The 22,343-nt window shown below is 41.9% G+C and overlaps 1 protein-coding gene across 1 annotated transcript; it reads left to right on the top strand.

The window, feature by feature from the left end:
* Positions 1–18,053: 18,053 nt before the first annotated feature.
* Positions 18,054–21,693, top strand: fand (Pre-mRNA-splicing factor SYF1 fand). The gene is made up of 2 exons (XM_085955386.1): positions 18,054–18,199; positions 19,088–21,693. Exons 1-2 carry the CDS (start codon positions 18,161–18,163, stop codon positions 21,602–21,604), a joined length of 2,556 nt encoding a protein of 851 aa, XP_085811512.1. The 5' UTR covers positions 18,054–18,160; the 3' UTR covers positions 21,605–21,693.
* The last annotated feature ends 650 nt before the right edge of the window (positions 21,694–22,343 follow it).

Here is a 22,343-nt window from a genome sequence, read left to right as displayed (position 1 = left end):
GGAGAGGAGGTAGTTAGGAAACAGACAGCAGGCTGCATACTAGGCTCATCCAGTGGACCAACCCTCTGGAACATTGCCATAAACGATCTTCTCACAATAAACATTCCAAACAACGCACACATACAAGCATTCGCAGACGACGTACTAATCACGATCGCTGCTGATGACAGCTGATGACATACAAACACTTGAAACAACAACCAACGACATACTAAAAAAGACACTTGAATGGGGAAATAACACTAAACTCACATTTTCTGACACAAAAACACACATTATGTTCATGTCCAAACGCATCATGCAACCACCGAACATTACATGGAAAGGACAAAAGAAAGATCTTGTTGACTCATTCGAAATACTGGGAGTAGTTCTAGACAGACTTAACTGGTCAAAAAACACCGAATACATGTATAAAAAAGCTACAAAAATTGGCAAGCGATTCATGAGGGCTGCACGAGCAACGTGGGAAGCCTCCCCAGAGGTCCTTAGAATCATATACTTGGGAGCAATCGAGCCTACAATCACTTACGCAGCATCCATCTGGAGCAACGCCACACACAAAAAATCCATACAAAAAAAAAACTAAACACAACTCAACGTCGCTTTGCAATTTCGATCTGCAAAGGGTACAGGACCATATCACTCACATTCGCCCAAGTACTGGCAAACACCACCCCTCTAGACCTAAACATACAACAACTCGCCGAACTATACCGCACAAAAACGCAACATACTGTCACGACCTCGGACTTCGGGTCTTATACCTAGAGTACCTTTTAGGGGTGTAGAGTGGCCTGAACACGCCCTTGGCCTCGTAGTCAAATAAACTGCACCGAGCCGCACCCTTGACCACCCAGAGGGACGTTTCTTTCCAGAAATAAGTCCCACGGCCCGTGTCTTTGAGGCTGAGGACACGGTTCGTGGAAGACCAGGCCTGAATAAATAAGAAAGCATGCGAGACGACGAATGAAATTGGGCTTTTGCCACTTAAACATGTCAGTAGAATGTGTAGGCAAAACGCCAATAGATTGTAATAACTTGTATTGTGAATGAAAGAGAGGAATGTCAGGCAGTGCTAGGAGAAGAAAAAGAGTATTACGTCATAACTAAATCGTAAGATATGTAAAATTAAGATATATAAAAAAATCCGCAGTACGGACACTACGTTGTAATAACGCGTAAGTGTGCCGTACAAAATAAATGTAAACAATTTAACAGCGTTGATTCCGAAATAGAAAATAATGTTAAAAGTCGGCCGGCAACATTGTCTTTGACCGTTGGAGATATGCAACGTCGCCCAAGAAAAAAACCGTTGGGGATGAATTTCAAGATGGCTTGAGTATGACGAAAATAGTAAGATGCGGGACACGTATTTCGTGGTCGGTAACATAAACTATAAAAAAAAAATCGCTTGTCGATAGCATTTCGCGGCTATTGTATATTATAAGTAACCAGCTCGGGGATATAAAAATTTTGGAATCAATTGCGCTTATAAATTGTGTGTGATGAATAACCTATAATAATTCTTTAAAAAAAAGACATATTGTGTCCGTAAAACAAATTATAAAACTATATAATAATTATATGACATCGACGTAAATATACCCTGCCGTTATAAAATTAATTCCGGTGCGTTATTTTACCCAGCCCAAATCCTAAAAAAAAACCATACTAAGAATAAAAAGTGATCGTTTACCAGTTACTAACAAAAAATTGTGATACCAGGGTTCGAATTGAACTTTGTCTGAGCTAGACCGGAACCCTGGATTTATCATGTGGCGCCCCACGTTGGGCGCCACTTATCACTTCCCTCCATTTTGCGTGTGTGTGTGAATTTTTCAACTGTCACTTTTTGTTTTGTTTTCTGGTTTATCGTCTGCGTTTTAGGATTTGGAGGTAAATAATTGATACACCGGAATTATGATGGAAAGCGGCGAGTTTATTTACGTTAATATACTATATGGTTACATTTTTTAATAATTTTATTCTACGGAGGGCGAAATGTACGCGTTCTCGATTTAGCTGCTTGCAGCGTTCTGAGCGCCAAAAAAAAAACCGTTGGACTCGCGAGCTGTGCACAATGCGACGTTGCCATACGTGTTTTTTTTGGACAATGTTGCCGGTCAGATATTATTTATTAGTGGTATTATACATTATTTAATTATTTTCGCAATCAGCCGTTATTATTTGTTGGCTTTGATACCGATTCGGGCGTCTCCAGGTACACAAAGACACACCCAAATGGAGACCATACGGGGGTGTCACAATACTTTACCCAAACACCTTCCAACTGACAGAACATATGAAAACAAAATAGGTACACTACACATAATTACCTCACCCAGGCACCCGACACCTTGAAAACATAGAACACACACAAACCACCGACCACAGCGCACTCACTGAACACAACGCAACGGGTTTGGAGATCTACACAGACGGCAGCCGCATCGATGAAAAAGTAGGGGCAGCCTTTGTCGTTTACAAAGGTGGAGCATTTATTACAAAACGAAAGTTAAGGCTTGAAAGCTACTGCTCTATTTTTCAGGCAGAAATGCTAGCCATCAGAGAATCCCTCGATTGGACACTGGTTAATTCCAGTAAACACCACCCCACCGAGGTGATCATATACTCTGACAGCCAATCCAGTCTTGTAGCTCTCCAAAACCCTTCATCCACACACCCACTCGTAAGAGCCAGCCTGACATTATGCTCACACCTGAGAAACATAAACATCACCCCCAGGTTCATCTGGATAAGGAGTCACATTGGCATAGCCGGAAACGAAGAGGCAGACAAATACGCAAAACAAGCCACCACATACAAAAGACCCACCACTTACACAAAATTCCCTCTCACGTTCGCAAAGAGGAAATTAGAAGACAACACCACATATATATGGAACAAAAGATACACTGAATCCACCACTGGATCGACAACAAAAATATTCATACCAGACATAAGCTCAGGAAAACACTTCACACACAACATCACACTCAATCATGAACTCACACAAATGCTGACGGGCCACGGGGCAATGAGAGCCTACCTGAAAACGTTCAAACTGAGAGCCGACGATCACTGTCCATGCGATGGAGTCGTGTCTCAGACAGTCAAACACATATTGGCCGATTGTCCTATACTTGAGAAAGAAAGGAGGACCCTCGGCGTACAGTGCCACCAGCAAAACATCACAATAGACTTATCAAAACCAGACAAAATACTCAACAACAAAACAACACGAAAACTGTTCACTGAATACCTAACAAAAGCCATCAAAAAATAAAGACAGTAAACGGAGGGACATACAACACAGAAGTTACACACCCTCACAGTCTCATATCAATACAATGTATACTATTATTTTACAATGTTATATTAACTAAAATTATTTCTGTACTTTTTATATCATTAATTAACACATTTTTATTATTATTTATATTTTATATAATTATTATCTCTGTATTTTTATCTCATTACTTTAACACATATTTTATATATTCTTTTCTTTTCTTTTCTTTTATATTTTATACTTTATTATTTTATATAATATCTCTGTACTTTTTTAACTCTTTACTTTAACAAATATTTTAATATTCTTTATATTTTATATTTTCTTTATGTTTACAATATTGGGCTTAACTGTAAATTATGTAAATGAAATATGAACAATGTAATACTTAAGTAATAACCCTTGTACGAAAAAGCAAGGAATTCAATAAACCTAACCCCACCTAATGACATGACCCGGCTCACGGCTAGCTCAATAATGCTACCGGGCCGTCACTGAGGAGACTAGTGATGAACTAGGAGAGGTGGATCTCCTTTGTAGTATCACAACTTTTGAATTCCCAAATAAAACTCTCAGCTGGTGTGGTGCCGAATTTATTCAGGTTCTAGAGTTCACGGTTTCACAATAAAGTTAACTGTCATTGTTCCCGTAATTAAATCTCATTAAAGTATCAGTAAACTATTTATTTGTTCACTATAGGATCTCTGTGAAATCTTTCACAAGTTTCCAAAAAGTCACACCTAGCTCGGAGAATGTATACGCAAATATTCTTTGAATATTTTTATTTCATGAAATATTTTCCCGTAAGAAAATATAAATTATTCTTTAGTCACATAGTATTGGGTTTATAAAAAGAATAGAATTTATTTTATTGTTGTTTATAAAGTTTATTCATGTTCACAGTATGTTTACAAATATTTATTTGTGTTTACAGCTTGTTTACAAAAGGTTTGCTTAATGTTTACAAATTTATTTACTAAAATTTGTTTTTATAATTATGTTTACTTAATAAAGTTTCAAAATTTATTTTATAATTCCGAAAAGATTTGTAAAATTTATTATAACGAACTGAGTTTATTAATTTGTTTTTATAAAACAAATCCGATCGCGTAATTTATCCCGATTACGTCACCTCGTATGATGAGTAATGAAAAATAAAATTACTCCGCGTCGTGCGTCACTACCGGCAGATACGTGTTATTCGCGCTACGTTTTAGCGGCATACGTCACTACTGACAGATACGTGGTATTCGCGCTACGTTTTGCCCGCCGAAAGGGGCTTACTGGTACGTATGAATCGCGAATGTACTGAGAACCATGTCTCGCAACTTTGCAGTGAGGACTGCTGCTTGCTGAAGATCGCTGGTGAAGAGTGTAGAAACTAATGATTTTACGGGAAAAGTGGTCGCCTTTTATACCCTTCGGATAGAGGTTTAACAGGAAACAGTCCGTAAGGGATAGCAGATGTATATCTTTCTCTCACGGGATAAATTTACGTATATCTCCCGTTCCTGACAATTTTCTAATAGAGATATCTTCTACTTTAGTCGGGTTAAATTTACTCTACTTTATTTCCGCAAAATTAAGACTTAATAGGGGTGTTTTAAGCACCCTCTAGAATATGTCCCTTAAATACGCAGTTACGATGACGTAAGCAAAATAGTTGATTTTATATGATTTTTCGTGTTCAAACGAAGGGGAAAGTTTCTAGCTTTCCAACGAGGTATCGGAATAGGCATTCGTGTACTAGATAGGGGAATGGCAGTCTTTAAATTTAAAACGTCAAAACGAAAGATTGACACCCACGTGCTGGTTCTTTCCACCACTCTTGGCCTTTTTAGGCCAATAGAAATTTACTAAGTTTTAATAAAACTGTTTGGTCCCGCAGAAACTTTCTCATTCGATATTTACCTTTCGGACGAACATTATTACGTGAAAATACTATAATATTATACTTAACATTTCCACTTAAGTATATAAATGCTTAATTCTAACAAGATGTTATACACGAGCAGTTACTAACTTATTTAATCTTGCATGGTGACTTTTACATAGTAATTTGAATGTAACCTTGAATCTATTTTTACCTCGCGAGCCAGCACAGCTGGGCCGTGATTTTGCCTGAAATAGATTCTCTTTAAAGTTCAAGGTTGTGTGATAATTCGTATTTTTAGTTGTGATTTTTGATTCTTTTATTACTTAGGATGCGATTAAGATTTATCATTGTTTATGGGTAGAAACCCATCTATACCCGAATTTTAAGTTTTTCCAATTGTTACTTTTACAATATTCATTATAGTCAGCGAGTTATAGCATTAATAAAATCTATAATTATAATTACGCGTCTATAAGTACAGGTACGCGTTTACAGTATTTTTATAACGGTAGTTAGCTTCTATCTCGTATTGATAAAATTAGTATTAAAATTCTTTATTCATAATTATACAGTATATAAATTTATAAATATTCAATTTTCTTTTCCAATTTTCATACACTTCCATTATTGCTCTAAAAGTTATTGAAGCATGTACTTGCTAAATTTTACGTAAACAATCTCTCCCATAACTTATTTTCTAAGTTTAATGGAGATTTCCCGGAAATTATTTCCAAAATACATCGCGCTGAATCAACGCGATGTGACATTTCGAGGCCTGTGGTCACAGCGTTCCAATTACACTTTAGCAGTCTCGATTTTCGGAGGCGAAATTTTTTACGTAAAATTTTATTACATTTACAAAGAAAAGGTTAACAACATACATTTTACTTCCTATTACTAAACGATTACGCTACTGGTTACCTATTCATGGTCTCTTTCGACCATTTCTTCCCTGCTTCTTCCATAGTTTAGAACCATGGGACTTATATATCCTGTCTGAACCGTGTCGTGAGGTTGTCGCAAGGCTATTGAGAAGTAGAATTGACTACAAGGCTAGATTTGTATAGTTATGTCGTTAAACCATACTCTGCCACAAACACTAACTGAAGGTCGGCGTTTCTGCTCGTGTCACTAACCTAACCTAACCTAATCTAACCTAACCTAACCTTTTTTTCCGGCGGGGGGAAATCTTCGTAAGACACCACCAACAGTCAGCGGCGACTGGCTGGTGATAGTGTGGGATTTTTACCCACTAAAACCCCTCTCCTCTTCTCAGCTGCCACCCCGGAATCCGCTGGTAAGCATTACTTCGGTGGCAGCTATGTCTTTGACCTATTTCAGGCCACGTTTAATCCTCGCCAGGATCTTTCATCTTCTTCTTTTTCGCTCAGCACGCACGATGCAAACTTGGGCTATGCTGACCATGCATCGCTACTCCCCAGCATAGAGGAGACCATGTTCGTTGGCGAGAGCTCCTGTTCACCTGTCTTGCATTTCAAGATGGCTCTCAGCTCTTGCCATGCTGGGCAGTCAAAAAGCGTGTGATTCGCATCAACCTCAATACATCCGCCGCACTGATGGCACTCACGGGTAGCTTCCTTACCTATTCTGTGTAGATAAGTTCGGAAGCATCCGTGTCCCGTGAACATTTGTCGTCGCTATAGGATTTGTTTCCCGAATATCCATTTTTGTCGAAATCGACATTTTAATGCAGTTCAATTTCTGTTATCGAACTCTACCGAAATCATTTATAAAAACGATATATTTTTATCTAGGAACAGAGATATTTTTTTAAAAAACCCGAATACGCCATGTTAAGTTACAATTACTCCGTGGTGTTCTCCCGAATATCCAACTATTCGTACCTGAATATCCAAGTTAATTTTGGTCGAAATATATATCTGGCTGAGTGTTTATTTCCCGAATATGACTTTAGCCAATCAAACCGCGCTCACGCCGTGCATCTCGCTCCCACATTCACGCTGTCTAGCTCTAAAACAATCACGCCCACTTTCATATGTTTCGGCCGTCCGGAGACTTCTTTCAAATTTCGTCTTATTGATATTGTTTTTAACGTTACTATTGTTTTAATAGTGAATTCATCAAATTTGAAGAGATCATTCATAGCTGATACATCACCTGTTCGCCCTGAACTTACAGTAGAGTTGTGGAAGTGACTATTTTAACCTAAATAACTGCATTTTGTTTTGATAAATGACACAAAATCCTAACGGTTATATGAATTCTACAGTATGACCCGGCAACTACTATGACGTAAAAAATAATTATTATTTCAAATTATTATTAATCAAACATTGTTTGTCTTTATTTTACTTTTAATCTAGGCATTTCTATGAAAAATAAAGGCGATGCTATTATTTATTTTTGAATGCGCTGATAGTTAATTTAATTTAATATGTATGTTAGTAACTATTTATTTGGTGGATATTATATACTAAGGATATTGGTACCTACCTAATATTAGCAGCTAATGGTAATTAATTTATACATGCTATTATTTTGTGTTGTTATTCCTTACAATAGTAAATATATAATATTTATTTGGTGGTTTGTAATAAGTTTAATTGTCAATTATAGAAATATATAGATATAATAATATACAGATATATATAAATAGTTTTTTTTTTTTTTTTGGAAAAAATATCAATATAAAATTGTTAGCAAGTACGAGTAAGTACCATCATAAAATATTGGAGAAATGACCGTGACGGCGGTTAATAATTGAAGTAGTAGATACCTTATAATATATTTTATCAGAAGTTATTAAAAAATATAAAATATAAAAAAATAGTTAAGTATAAGTATAAAGTATAAAAAAAACCGAAAAAGCGATTACCGCATGTTATTATTACATACGAACTTGGGTAATTACGATCATTAAGTATTTAAATAGTAGAGGTAATTATTAACAATTATCGTGTAAATAAATATAACATTTGAGGCGCGTACTTTTTGACCACTCAGTAATCTGTGGGCCGTGCAGCAATACGCTACGGTTTTAAATCCCGAACGTCCATGTTTTGTCCCGAATATCCATTATTCCGAGAGAGCGCTAAAAATTTCCCGAATATCCACAGTGAATACTTGTAAATAAAACGCATTTTCTGTGCATTTAATGATTTATACCAGTATATTACTCTTGGAATCTATTTTTAGATAATTTTGCAATCATACAGTATTGAAAGAATGATTGATACATCTACTGATATTAAAATATACGACAATGAAATTTGTTTTTCGTCTCCTGTAAAATTGACATTTGGTATATTCGGGAAACAAATCCTATAGCGACGTTGTGTCAGGTGGTAGCTCAACTCGCCGTGTTTTCTCTGGCACCATGCTTTGAGGTCACCGACGAGTTTATGCGTCCACCTGCCTTTTGCGGATGTATTCCACCTTTCTTGCCACTTATGCATGGTCAGCTCTCTGGCTTCAGCCTTCTGCGTCCTGTTGTACACCGCTTGCCTTTCGTGTGCTAGCAGGTCAATAGGCGGGATTGCAATAAGTACCAAGATGGCTTCTTCCGACACCGTGCGGTATGCCGATGCGACTCTCAGTGCACTTCTCCGTTGAACTCTGGCTAGGCTCAGTCGTGTCCTCTCGATATTTGTTGACTCTGCTCATATCGGGGCACCGTATAGAAGTATGGAGTGTACGACTTCACTATAGACTTTCCTCCTTTTCGGTTTCGGCCCACCTAATATGTCAGGCATGAGTCTGGCAAGGTCTTCGCCTACTTTCGCCGCTTTTGAAGCTGCTTTTTCCGCGTGCTTCGCAAAGCGTAGTTTATCGTCGATCTGCACTCCAAGGTACCGTAGAGATCGTGAGAATGGTACCACGAAGCCGTCAACCTCGAGTGTTGGGGGAGCCAGCTTTCTTCGTCTTGCGAAAAAGACAGCTTCAGTTTTCTGGACGGGTAGTTCGAGTCCCGCATTGTTAAGCCATTTCTTCACGCTTCGTATGGCTTCTTCTCCAGCTAGGCGAAGCATTAGTACCGTTTTTGCCGTAACAAGGATAGCCACATCGTCAGCAAATGCTGTCATTATGGCTTCTTTGGGCATGGGCACCCTCAGCAGGCCATCGTACATGGCATTCCACAGGGCCGGTCCTAATACTGAACCTTGAGGAACCCCTGCTGTGATGCTTCGCTCACACTTCTTGCCCGCACTGTCTTACTCTAGTACCCTATCGGAGAAATAGTTGCTTATTAGTTTTAGCAGATGTCCTTGGGTCCGAGTTGCGACTGAACTGTCGAGCCGTGCAGACGTGTTTTTGCATCGCTATTATTTCGCTTTCGTTATCTTCAATTTTGACCCTGCTATTCACAAGTTTTTGATCCCGCTTCTTTACTAATACCTTCGGCTGCCCTTGGAATACGATTTGTGAAACTTTTGTGTGTTTTCCCCTTGGACTTTCCCGGGAATTGTGACTTTTAATTCATTTAATATTGGTTACCTAATTATTGTAACAATAATATTTATTGTGCGATAAATTGTGTTTGAGTGAGTGACGTGTGACGAGTGTTACCTAGCGCCATGGTCAACCACAAAGGGGACCCCATGCAAGTGGAAGGAATGTCCACTAGGAAGCGAAAGTCGGACGTGGCTGAGGGTATTGGTGACCCAAAGCAGGCCCCCAAGGTCAAGGATAAAAGGCCTGAGAAAGAAAAAGAGAAAGACAAGCAGAGCGCTTCCACTTCAAAGGGCAAGGGCATTAAGTCAAGGACTGGTTCAGCCTCAGCATCTTGCGAGGAGATCAGTCCGGTGGCTTTGAGTATTCTCTCTGAGTCTCAGGAGAGTGCGTCCAGGGCGACGATTGCCATCAAGAGGGCGCTTGCCACCCTCGAGAAGGACAGTCGTATTGTCAGAGCAACCGTGAACGCAGTAGCCGAGGAGCTTGAGATGGCAATCACTGAAACGTGGGCCATGGCGATAGAGCTCGAGGCGCACAAGGCAATTGTGAAGGATCGTGCCTCCTTAACGAGAGCCATCATCCAGGCTCCTTCTAATGCTCCTTCCAGGGCTCTTTGGAGTGACGTAACCCGTAGAGAGGCTCAACCAACTAGAGTCTCCGAATGGCCACCAGTTCCTCCGAAAACTGTCGCCAGGCCGGGGGTAATGTTTTATCCGACTAAGGAGGGCCAAGAATCGACTGCCACAAAGGAAGCGGTCATGAAAACTATTGTGCCTGAAACTTTGGGAGTACACATCACTGGGGTACGCAAGATCCGGGGAGGCGGGATCATCGTGCATCCCAAAAGTGACGACGAGGCTAAGCGGCTGATGGCTGCCCCTGGGCTGACTGAGGCCGGCTTAAAGGCCCAAGTCGCGGGGAGAAAGCTTCCCCGCGTCATAATTTTTAATGTACCCATTGAGACGACAGAAGAGCAGCTCAAGGAGGCAATCATAAACAATACCCAGGAGGCATCTGGCCTTGCATCTGAGGGTTACGCTGGAACCAAACTGAGCCATAAGGCGGGACCGAAGACCGAACGTTGTCATATGATAATGTCGATCCCGGGAAAGGCTCGAGAGGCGCTGCTTAATGATGGCAGACTTTTCATGGGGTGGAATTCGTTCCCTGTGCGTGACTTTTGTGGAGTTGTCAAGTGTGCAAAGTGCCACTTATACGGACACATGGCGAAGGGTTGCAACGCTAAGGTTACAACGTGCGGCCACTGCACTAGAGAAGGGCATGACAGAGCAGACTGCCCCACCGCTGACGAACCGGGCAAGTGCCCTGCGTGCACGCGCTACAAGAAACCGAACGGCCACTTGGCCACCGATCCCGACTGTCCCGCGCGCCTACACGCTATTGAGGAGGAAAGAAGCCGCACTGATTACTGTCCGCAATGATCTCTTTCGCTCAGATCAATGTGGGCAGAGGTCGAGCCACATCTGCCGAGCTGCTTGAGGTTGCTCGGGATCAGAATACGGACATAATTATGATACAAGAGCCATACGCCTTTGGTCCCAATCGGGGCCTAAGCGGTGGCCGTATCATACAAGCTACCCCGAAATCTCTAGCTTGCATATTTGTAATTGACACTGCACTGACTGTGTTGCATCTCTCGCATCTATCCAATGAGCTCTTCGCGGTGGCGGAGATTGCTAATAACAGGGGGCTCTCCATTGTAGTTATATCTGCGTATTTTCAGTACAGTTCTTCTACCCTGTATTGCACAAAACAACTGGAGAAAATCTTATATGCTTGTAGAGGCAAGCAGATAATTGTTGGGGCGGACGTTAACGTCCAGTCTTTGCTCTGGGCCCCCTCTGGGCCCAGACGTAACAAAGACAAACCTGAGCCACTCGAGGAGCTCTTGGCCGCCTTTGATTTGACGGTGCTAAATGACCCTAACGGGCCGGCCACTTTCTCCACCAGAAATGGTGAGTCACATATTGATGTCACTCTGATATCCAGTGGCGTTGCCAGACGTGCCGTGGACTGGCAGGTCCACACGGACGCGGTGGCTAGCGATCACCGTCTGATCACATTTTTGTTCAGAGTTGCGGGAGATGCGGCCCCATTGAGCCAAACCGAGAGCGTACTACTTCCCAGGCGCTTTCGGACGAGCGGTGTCAATTGGGATGCTTTTGACGTCAAAATTGGTGGACTGGCCTCTGCCATGTCGGCTGACGATCTCTACCAAAGAGCCAATGACTTGACTGCGTTCATTACTCAAACTGCGGAGTCCACGCTGGGTAGAACCTCTCTGAGGCCACCCAACCTTGCGCCATGGTGGATACCAAAATTGACGTCTTTGAGAAGGACCATGAGACTAGCCCAAAGAAAATTGCAAAGAGCTAGAAGATCTCAGAAGGACTTACCCAGAAATGACGAACCTACGGAGATTGCTTATAAATCCGCAAGGGCAAAATTCAAAAAAGAGTTAAATAAAGCCAAGAAAAAGCACTGACGGGATTTTTTCTCTGAAATGGGGGGCTATGATCCGTGGGGACCGCCTTTCCGCGTGATAAAGCTGGGCTCAAGGCCTGGTAAAGTCATGGCGGCTATGCGGCGCCCCGATGGCACCTTTGCGATGGACAGCGCAGAGTCTGCATCCATACTGCTGGAAACTCTAATTCCACAGGACATACCTACGGCACATGAAGATGACAGAACCTGTCAACTAAGACTATCTGCAATCTTGCCGTTGGAGACTCACCATTCTCCTGAGCTTACCCAGTCGGAGGTGGGATTAATTTTTGATGGCCTCAGGGCGGGAAAAGCCCCCGGACCTGATGGGATCAGCAACGTGATTGCCAGAAGGGCGTGGCTTCGAGCACCTCATGAGATAGTCGGGCTGTATGCTGACTGCATGAGCAGGGGCATCTTCCCAGACTGTTGGAAGAAGGGTCTCCTTAGGATTATACCTAAGATGAGCACACGACCACCGCATGACCCAAAAGCGTACCGTCCAATCACTCTTCTGCCAGTGCTGGGTAAGATATTGGAGCGGTTAATCAGCAGAAGGCTGGAGGACCACCTTGAGAGAATCTACCCTATCTCGGAGAGGCAATTTGGCTTCAGACCCGGCAAGTCTACTGAGGACGCCATCAGATTTGCACAGAAATTTGTTGAGGACTCAGAAGGAGTCATTGTGGCAGGCTTCTTTTTGGACATAGCCGGTGCCTTCGACACCGCATGGTGGCCATTAATTCTATCTAAGCTTCGGCTCCGACAGATCCCGGGGGACCTCTTTGCCCTAGTGCAAAGCTATTTTAATAAAAGGGAAGTTATATACGACTCTAGTACTGAATTGATTTACAGGGAAACCACCATGGGGTGTCCGCAGGGTTCCGTGCTTGGCCCCTTGCTATGGAATATACTTTTTGACGATGTTTTGACGTTACCTCTGCCACCGGGCTGCGCGCTCGTCGCGTACGCTGATGACCTTCTTTTACTAGTTGGCTCGTCGAGCCGTCCGACGCTCGAGCGCGTAGCTAAGGACGCATTATCGAGAATCCTTAACTGGGGTAAGCTTAATAAGCTTGCATTTGCACCTGGAAAAACGGAAGCTATCCTCCTCAAGGGCAGCTCAAGGATAAACATAAATAAGCGATCACCCGCAGTGCGCTTCGGCGACTCTGCTATAAGGTTTTCTCGAGAGGTGACCTACTTGGGGGTCGTTCTGGACGAGAAGCAGACCTTTTTGAAGCATGCTAAAGTAATTGTGGCTAAGGCCAACTCAGCCTATCAGAAGGTTGCTCGCCTGGCGGGCAACAATTGGGGCCTAAAGCCTCGGGCCCTGAGAATCGCCTACGAGGCTATATTCATGGGCATCGCTGGCTATGCCTCCAGCGTGTGGCACACCAAAGCCTCGCTGACAATTGTGAAGAGGGCTCTGCTTAGCGGACAGAGGGCTGCTCTGATTGGCCTTACTAAGGCCTATAGGACCACATCTTCGGATGCCCTGGCGGTCCTTGCGGGGGTCTTTCCCCTCGACTTGCACGTTCAAATTAGAGAATCGATCACTCTCCTTATGAGGAGGATCAATACAACTCTCGCCGGTGTCCCTCTGACACCGCCATCGAGAGTGGAGGGCGTGAGCTACAGAAAGACTGTATCTGAGCTGGTCTACAAGACCGCATATGCGGCATGGCAGGCGAGATGGGTGGCCTCCTCTAAGGGCCGCCAGACTTTTCTATACTTTCCAGATGTCTCGGTGAGACACATGACAAGGAGACTGGTGCCGACCCACTGGACTAGTCAATTCATGACTGGCCATGGAAACTTTGCGGCCAAACTACAGGGGTTTGGTTTGGCAGGACATGGGTCGGGTTGCTCATGTGGACACGACCAGCAGGACGCAGAGCACGTCCTGTGGGACTGTCCACTTATGGGCCCCGAACGAGCGGAGTTGTTTGCCCGGGTCCGACCCCATTCGGGCCCAATAGGACACGCGGACATGGTGGCAACCGAGGCCAATTTTGCGGCCTTTACTAAATTTGCCAGAGCGTACGGGGGGCGGGACACTCTCGACTCCCCTTGCGACTCTTCAAATTAAAGTCACTCTGATAGTTGCCATATAAATTAACATCATGCATTCGCACTTCGGTGCAAGGTTGCATCACCAATCCCGTGCGGCTCTGCTCGGGACAAAATGAGGGCTTAAATTCTTTGATCTGGCACACGTAAGGGTTATGTTAGCCGGCCGCGTATGACGTGGCTGCATATACATAACGGGAGCGGAGGTGGGAATTTACACACCATGTCCTTGGGTCCCAATTTCGGTCAGTGCGTTGAGGGTCCTTTCCCAATTGGTCGCGTTAAAGGCATTTTTAATATCCAGGGCAATCAGTACGCAATGTTTGCAGGCCTTTACGCTTCCGTGCCATGCATCCCGGATCATTGCTACGACCTTTACTATCGCGTCGATGGTGGATCGGCCTGGTCGGAACCCATACTGTTGCGGCGATAGTCCCGTCTCTTCGCCTTCTAGGGATTGCTGGAGTCGGCTGCCACGTGTCCAAATCCACGGCATCTGAAACACCGCGGCAGATGAACTCGCGGTCTCAGCCTTCAGTTGACCCAGCCAATCCGCACTTTTCCGGCCGTGATGAGTCCGGTAGATGCTACTTTTGGCAGTCTGGCGATTGCCAGTTGAGTTTCTCCGAAGGCAGGTTTCAATGACAAAATTTTCGCATTCCTTCCTATCTCCGGTGAAACGGCCGATAGCGACTCAAGGAGCTCACCCTCATCTGTTGCGACGTCAATGTCGCGTATCCTCTATTCCCATTCCTCCCTTTTTATTTACTGGTCATACCCGCGTGTCTATTTTTTATGTAGGGAGTTTGGGACCCCTTTGTCTTCATTCTGGATTTGGCTTTCTTATTGTTTACATGTTGCGTCTAACAGTTCATTCTAACTATCAAAAAAAAAATTATCTTGGACGAACGTTAAGTGATAGTTAAGTGATCCTCAGAGTTGGCACAACGCAGGTTCAAAAGGGCAGTTGGTCCCTCAGACAGGCACATATCCAATCCCTTATGGGGCGACTCAACTTCACATCCTACCTCTATGAGAAAGGTTGTATTGCCGATGGCTACAACGCTCCAGTCATCAATATGGCCGAAGTCCCATCCTCGCCAATTGATGAAAATCCCACCACAGGCCCAACAGGACATCATGACTGTGGTGGCTCTAGGCGATAGGATTCTCAGAGTTGACACAACGCAGGTACAAAAGGGCAGTTGGTCCCTCAGACAGGCACATGTCCAATCCCTTCTGGGGCGACTCAACTTCATATCCTACCTCCACGAGGAAGGTTGCATTGCCGACGGCTACAACGCTCCAGTCATCAATATGGCCGAGGTCCCATCCTCGCCAATTGATGACAATCCCACCACAGGCCCAACAGGACATCATGACTGTGGTGGCTCTAGGCGATAGAATCCTCAGAGTTGACACAACGCAGGTACAAAAGGGCAGTTGGTCCCTCAGACAGGCACATATCCAATCCCTTATGGCAGTGCTCCGCAACCGGTGTGCCGCGGCACACCGATGTGCCGTCAGACGGTGCTAGGTGTGCCGCGGCGCATTTCTTAGAAAAAAAAAACACAAATAATTTTGTATATTCTACAATACTCACTTAGTAGCCAAATTTGCGTACATGGCTGGTAGTATATGTGAGCACCTGCATGAACTTAATAAAAAAATCGAAGGTCAGAATGAAAATATATTGACGTGGTCTGATAAATTAGAAGGATTCAAAAATAAACTTGAACTTTGGCAGAAGGAGTTAAGACAAGGATCTCTACAAATGTACCAAATGACCTACCAGACCATTGAAAACAAGCAATTAATTTTGGATCCGTCTCAAAAACATTTAACTTTGCTGCAAAAGAAATTTCATCATTACTTACATTGCTTTAATAATGAAAAAGTCGCCTGCGGCGCTGTTTTACTACACTAATATTAATATTTAAAAACATGCGAATGTAGAATACAATTTATTATTATTGTGTCAATACTCGCGACAAATAATTATTCTTAACCCTACAATTAACCATAATAATTTATGTGGATATATTAATAAAAACAAAAAATCGCTAAACATACAATCGATACCATTAATTTAAACGCTATTTTAGAGTATCACACTGTCTTTTGGCCTTAGCGATAGGTAGGGGGGCCCGCCAAAGATCCTCGCCTGGGGATGTGGGCGCCATGTTTTGGTGTATAAATTGTTTTACGTGTGGTGTGCCGCGGAATTCTGGGAAGACCTTTGGTGTGCCGTGGGTGAGAAAGGGTTGCGGAGCACTGCCTTATGGGGCGACTCAACTTCACATCCTACCTCTATGAGAAAGGTTGTATTGCCGATGGCTACAACGCTCCAGTCATCAATATGGCCGAGGTCCCAACCTGGCCAATTGATGACAATCCCACCACAGGCCCAACAGGACATCATGTGGTGGCCCTAGGCGATAAGATCCTCAGATTTGACACAACACAGGTACAAAAAGGCAGTTGGTCCCTCAGGCAAGCACATGTCCAATCCCTTCTGGGGCGACTCAACTTCATATCCTACCTCCACGAGGAAGGTTGCATTACCGACGGCTACAACGCTCCAGTCATCAATATGGCCGAGGTCCCATCCTCGCCAATTGATGACAATCCCACCACAGGCCCAACAGGACATCATGACTGTGGTGGCTCTAGGCGATAGTCCTGTCAAACCACCGGTTTGGTGGCGAGTGGTTGATCATCTTAGGAAAACAACACCGGTGGAGTACAACCTATTTGAAACGTCTCGCAGGACAGCTACCAACTCGGCTGCTTCTCGCATCGGGACGAAGGGTTCATGACCTCACACTATTCAGTAATATTAGACAATGGATTAGTGGATAAAGGTGGCCACATAATTGTATGGCCAATGTTTGGCGCAAAGATTGATACCGCCAAGCATCGTCAATCGGATTGGAAGCCAAGCGCTTCCACGTGTCAAAACATCGACCCAGTATTCTGGTTACGGAAACTCGTCTGCATGTCAAACCCAAGGAGAGAGGAAGGTGGGGATATTTCGGAATTATTTATATCTTCAAGAGGATCACCAAAACCAGCCACCAGGACAGTTATAGGGAATTGGATAAGGTCAGTACTGTTGGAAGCAGGGGTACAAGAACCACCAGGCAGTGTCCGTTCAGTGGTGGCTTCCTTAAACTGTAAATATACCCAATAGATAATATATTAAAGAGAGGTAACTGGCGTAGTGAGTCGACATTTCACGACAACTACCAGAGAACGATGGACACACCACCATTAGAAGGGGGAAAGAACCCATATTCAACCATATACATTGAAAGTCATGATGGTCTATACCTCGTCAATGAATCATTGTCACATACAGGAATTTGGCATACCCAACACTAGGTGATAACAAACAAATATCTCAAGGACTTCAAAGTCAAATTCGAATAATGAAAGGAGTTTTACCTACCAATAAAACTCTTATTATTCATGTTGACTTTGAAGTCCAGGTAACTTCTACCTGGTTCCTTGAGCCATATCATAATGATGACAAAGGGGTCCCAAACTCCCTACATAAAAAATAGACACGCGGGTATGACCAGTAAATAAAAAGGGAGGAATGACCAACGACAAGAAAAAGAAAAATAAATTAGTAGAATATAACCTCAAGCGAAGAAGAAAGAGCAAACCCTATCTCAAGGACTTCAAAGTCAACATGAATAATAAGAGTTTTATTGGTAGGTAAAACTCCTTTCATTCAATTATATTCCCCAAATATTATACCTATAAAAATCCACTACCTACCTACTGGCAGCATAGACTAGCTTTGTGGTTTTGATATGTCTATTATCTGTGGTAGAACCCATAGACTAATATACTTGTAGAACCATAGACATGTGGCTGGTAGAGCTGTCATGTTTGTGTTCACTTTCTAACCTCTATAAATAACGAATACCGACGTTTTTAAAAGAAATCATTGAATTCGTAATAGAAGAATGCCTACAATGGAAACCAGTGAAATAGAAATAATCTTCGTAAGTATACTATCACTGAAACAATAATATTATATTAACCTGTGTGGGTTAGTTTTCTGTAGCATTAGTAGGCATTATTTATTAATTGTTTTTCGTCTTTATTCCTGGCATTGTGTAAGAATGCAACATAATTTAGTCGACGAGAAAGACTATTATAAAAGGCTTCTTTTCTAAAACTAATAGCTCCCAAACAAGGATTCCGGAGTCTGAATCATAAATGCCGCTTGATTACGAATTAAGTAATACTACTTAGTATATTCAAAAGCTTTCATTTTGTCTTGCAAGAATATTGCGGGTTTCTGAATAAAGATGCGCAGTTCTGTATCGTTTTCGTATCGTCGTTTGAAACCAAAAACTTAGCACAACCTATTTAGTTTAGGATTACAGTAGTTTGTTTTTAGGTCTCAAAAAGGCCACGACGACAAAAACAATTTGGAGTATTGTATATTTAACCATTTTGCGGTGAGACCTATAAACAAGCCAAATCCTAGTTTGGCCTACCCAGAAATAAGTAGGTTGTATAAGAACCAAAACGGACTGGAAACAGCATGCATGGCGTAGGTAGTGCGAAGGGCTGTTTTTGGTAGTTGCCCTGCGTATAGCGGTGTGCACAGAGCAATTCCCGTAAAGAGCCCCTTGCGCCGATTCCAGAGTTGCTTTGGCCATTAGGATTTTAAGTTTAGAAACTAATAATTTTGATGAATGAATCAAAATAGATTTCAAGTATTTTTTATTCACAAATAATTACAATAAAAACCCATGTGTACTTTGGTCACGTTACATTATGTACCTATATATTATGTTTCTCACTGTTAGTACTTAATTTATTTAAATATGAATGAGAACATGACCTCCTGAGTTTTCAATATCGCTTATCTTATTTTCCAGAATGAAGATGATCTTCCTTATGAAGAGGAAATATTAAGAAATCCATTTTCTGTAAAACATTGGTTAAGATACATAGAGCATAAAAAGAAATCACCAAACAATGCCATAAATCTGATCTATGAGAGGGCGTTGAAAGAATTGCCTGGATCGTTCAAATTGTGGTACAATTATTTGAAGCTTAGAAAGAGCCAAATTAAAGGAAGATGCATCACTGATCCGTGTTACGATGAATTGAACAATGTATTTGAAAGATCTTTGGTGTTCATGTATAAAATGCCCAGGATATGGATGGACTACTGCACTTTTTTGACCGATCAATGCCGAATTACATCCACCAGAAGAGTTTTGGACAGAGCATTGAGAGCTTTACCTATTACGCAACACCACAGAATTTGGCCTTTGTATTTGCAGTTTCTACGAAAACACGAAATTCATGAAACTGCTGTGAGGGTATTCAGGCGGTACTTGAAATTGTGTCCAGAAAATGCTGAAGAGTTTATCGACTATTTAATATCGATTGGAAGACTTGACGATGCCGCTGTTAAGCTCGCACATGTGGTGGACAATGAAAATTTTCAATCGAAGCACGGCAAGTCAAATCATCAGCTGTGGAATGAGTTGTGCGAATTAATATCCAAAAACCCTGACAAAGTACATACCCTAAATGTAGACGCGATTATTAGAGGAGGACTTAGGCGCTATACCGATCAATTGGGTCATTTGTGGAACTCTTTGGCAGATTATTATGTCCGAAGTGGATTGTTCGATAGAGCGAGAGATATTTATGAAGAAGCCATCCAGACTGTAACAACCGTTCGAGACTTCACGCAAGTTTTCGATGCTTATGCGCAATTTGAAGAATTAAGTTTGAATAAGAAAATGGAAGAGGTAGCTAAGAATGCCAATCCATCTTCTGATGAAGAAGTTGATTTAGAACTAAGGCTGTCTCGATTTGAATACTTGATGGAAAGAAGATTATTATTGTTAAATTCCGTACTTCTCCGACAAAACCCTCATAATGTACCTGAATGGCATAAGAGGGTCAAGCTTTATGAAGGGAATCCTCATGAAATTATAAATACATACACTGAGGCCGTACAAACTGTAGATCCGAAATTAGCTGTGGGAAAGTTATACACATTGTGGGTTTCATTTTCAAAATTCTATGAAGAGAACGACCAAATCGAGGATGCCAGATTGGTTTTCGATAAAGCTACTCAGGTTTCTTACATAAAAGTCGATGATCTCGCTTCCGTTTGGTGTGAATGGGCCGAGATGGAAATCAGGCATGAAAACTATGAAGAGGCTCTCAAATTAATGCACAAAGCAACCGTTTTACCCAGCAGGAAAGTCGCTTACCATGATGATACGGAAACTGTACAGATGCGTCTATATAAATCACTTAAAGTATGGTCAATGTACGCAGACTTAGAAGAAAGTTTCGGCACTTACAAATCATGTAAATCTGTATATGATCACATAATAGATTTAAAGATTGCTACCCCTCAAATAATTATCAACTATGGACTATTTCTTGAAGAGCACAATTATTATGAAGAAGCATTCCGGGCATACGAGAAAGGAATTGCCCAATTCAAATGGCCCAATGTATATGATATATGGAACACATACCTTACAAAGTTCTTAAAAAGATATGGTGGAACAAAGCTGGAGAGAGCTCGTGATTTATTTGAACAATGCTTAGAAAATTGTCCCCCGGAATTCGCTAAATCACTCTATTTGCTGTACGCAAAGTTGGAAGAAGAACATGGCCTTGCGCGACACGCGATGGCTGTATATGAAAGAGCGTCAAGCTGTGTTCCACCACTAGAGATGTTTGAAATGTTCAATATCTATATTAAAAAAGCAGCAGAAATATATGGAGTCCCTAAGACGAGGCAGATTTATGAACGAGCCATTGAAGTATTACAGGAAGGACAATCCAGAGAAATGTGCCAAAGATTTGCTGAAATGGAAACCAAACTGGGTGAAATCGATCGAGCGAGGGCGATCTATGCACACTGCAGTCAAATGTGTGATCCGCGAGTCACCGCAGAATTTTGGCAGACATGGAAGGAGTTTGAGGTCAGGCACGGTAATGAAGAAACAATGCGAGAGATGTTAAGAATAAAACGTAGTGTGCAAGCGACTTACAACACTCAAGTCAATATGATGTCAGCTCAGATGTTGAATTCGGCGAACCAATCCGCTGGCACAGTGGCTGATCTGGCACCCGGCGCCAAAGACGGTATGCGAATGCTGGAAGCTAAAGCTGCAGAAATGGTTAATTTGCCATCCAAGAGTAGCAACATTATGTTTGTGCGAGGAGAGACACAGGGGCAGGACAGAGACGGAACGGATACTACGAGAGTGGTCAATCCCGATGAAATTAATATCGACGATGAAGAAGACGATGAAAATTCTGAACAGAGTGAAGACGATATGCCGATTGAGAAACAAACGATACCCGCCAAAGTGTTTGGAAGCCTTGTCAAACCAACTGAAGATGATGATTAATAGATCTATTTTTATTAAATGCTATCCACATCAAATCTGTAAAATTAGTATGCAATAGGAAAATAAAATAACTTTTCAAAAAAATTTAATTACCTCTTATAAATTTCATTATAAAGCAATAGATTAAAGAAAAATCACAAGCAGGCAGGCAAGCAAACTTTTCTCAAGACTAAAATCATCTCGTGTAGTGACTTGCACGGGGTGTCCCGAGCCACTTGTACTAAGAACACTTAAAATTTCCAACATTAGTTTTTATACTTAGTTTTCACATTTTTGTGTTATATAAACAAGAATTAAGTAATCTGTTCTGTGTCAATGTGCATTTACCATTGGTAGATTATATGCTTCATAACTTTGCACTCCGGCTCTAGGATGAAAATATAATTCTAAAAATATTTTTTTTCATCTGTCTATTTATTACTACATTTATTAATATAACTAAATATCATTTGATCTAATTTTATGCGATGTAAACAGGCAAAGAGGCGTATTAGTATTGTAAAGAGTGCATTGATAAAATAATAGTGCATTGAGTTGATAAAACGTGTACTCTAAGTGCACATACATAGATGAATGCGTCTGAAGATGCCGAAAGGCAAAACCTGGGTCGAAAACCATTGATCCTGTGTATTAAAAGTGAGAATATTATTTACAAATAGTATTGGAAGCAAGAAAGAATAGATACATATTACACAATATATTTTGTAATAACTATTTTCGGTAGATTAGTGACATATTT

This window comes from Rhyacophila brunnea, unplaced genomic scaffold, assembly GCF_057557595.1.
Source record: "Rhyacophila brunnea isolate RB1 unplaced genomic scaffold, BYU_Rbru_1.0 scaffold_5, whole genome shotgun sequence".
NCBI lineage: Eukaryota > Metazoa > Arthropoda > Insecta > Trichoptera > Rhyacophilidae > Rhyacophila > Rhyacophila brunnea.
This window is presented reverse-complemented; position numbering and strand designations above follow the sequence as displayed.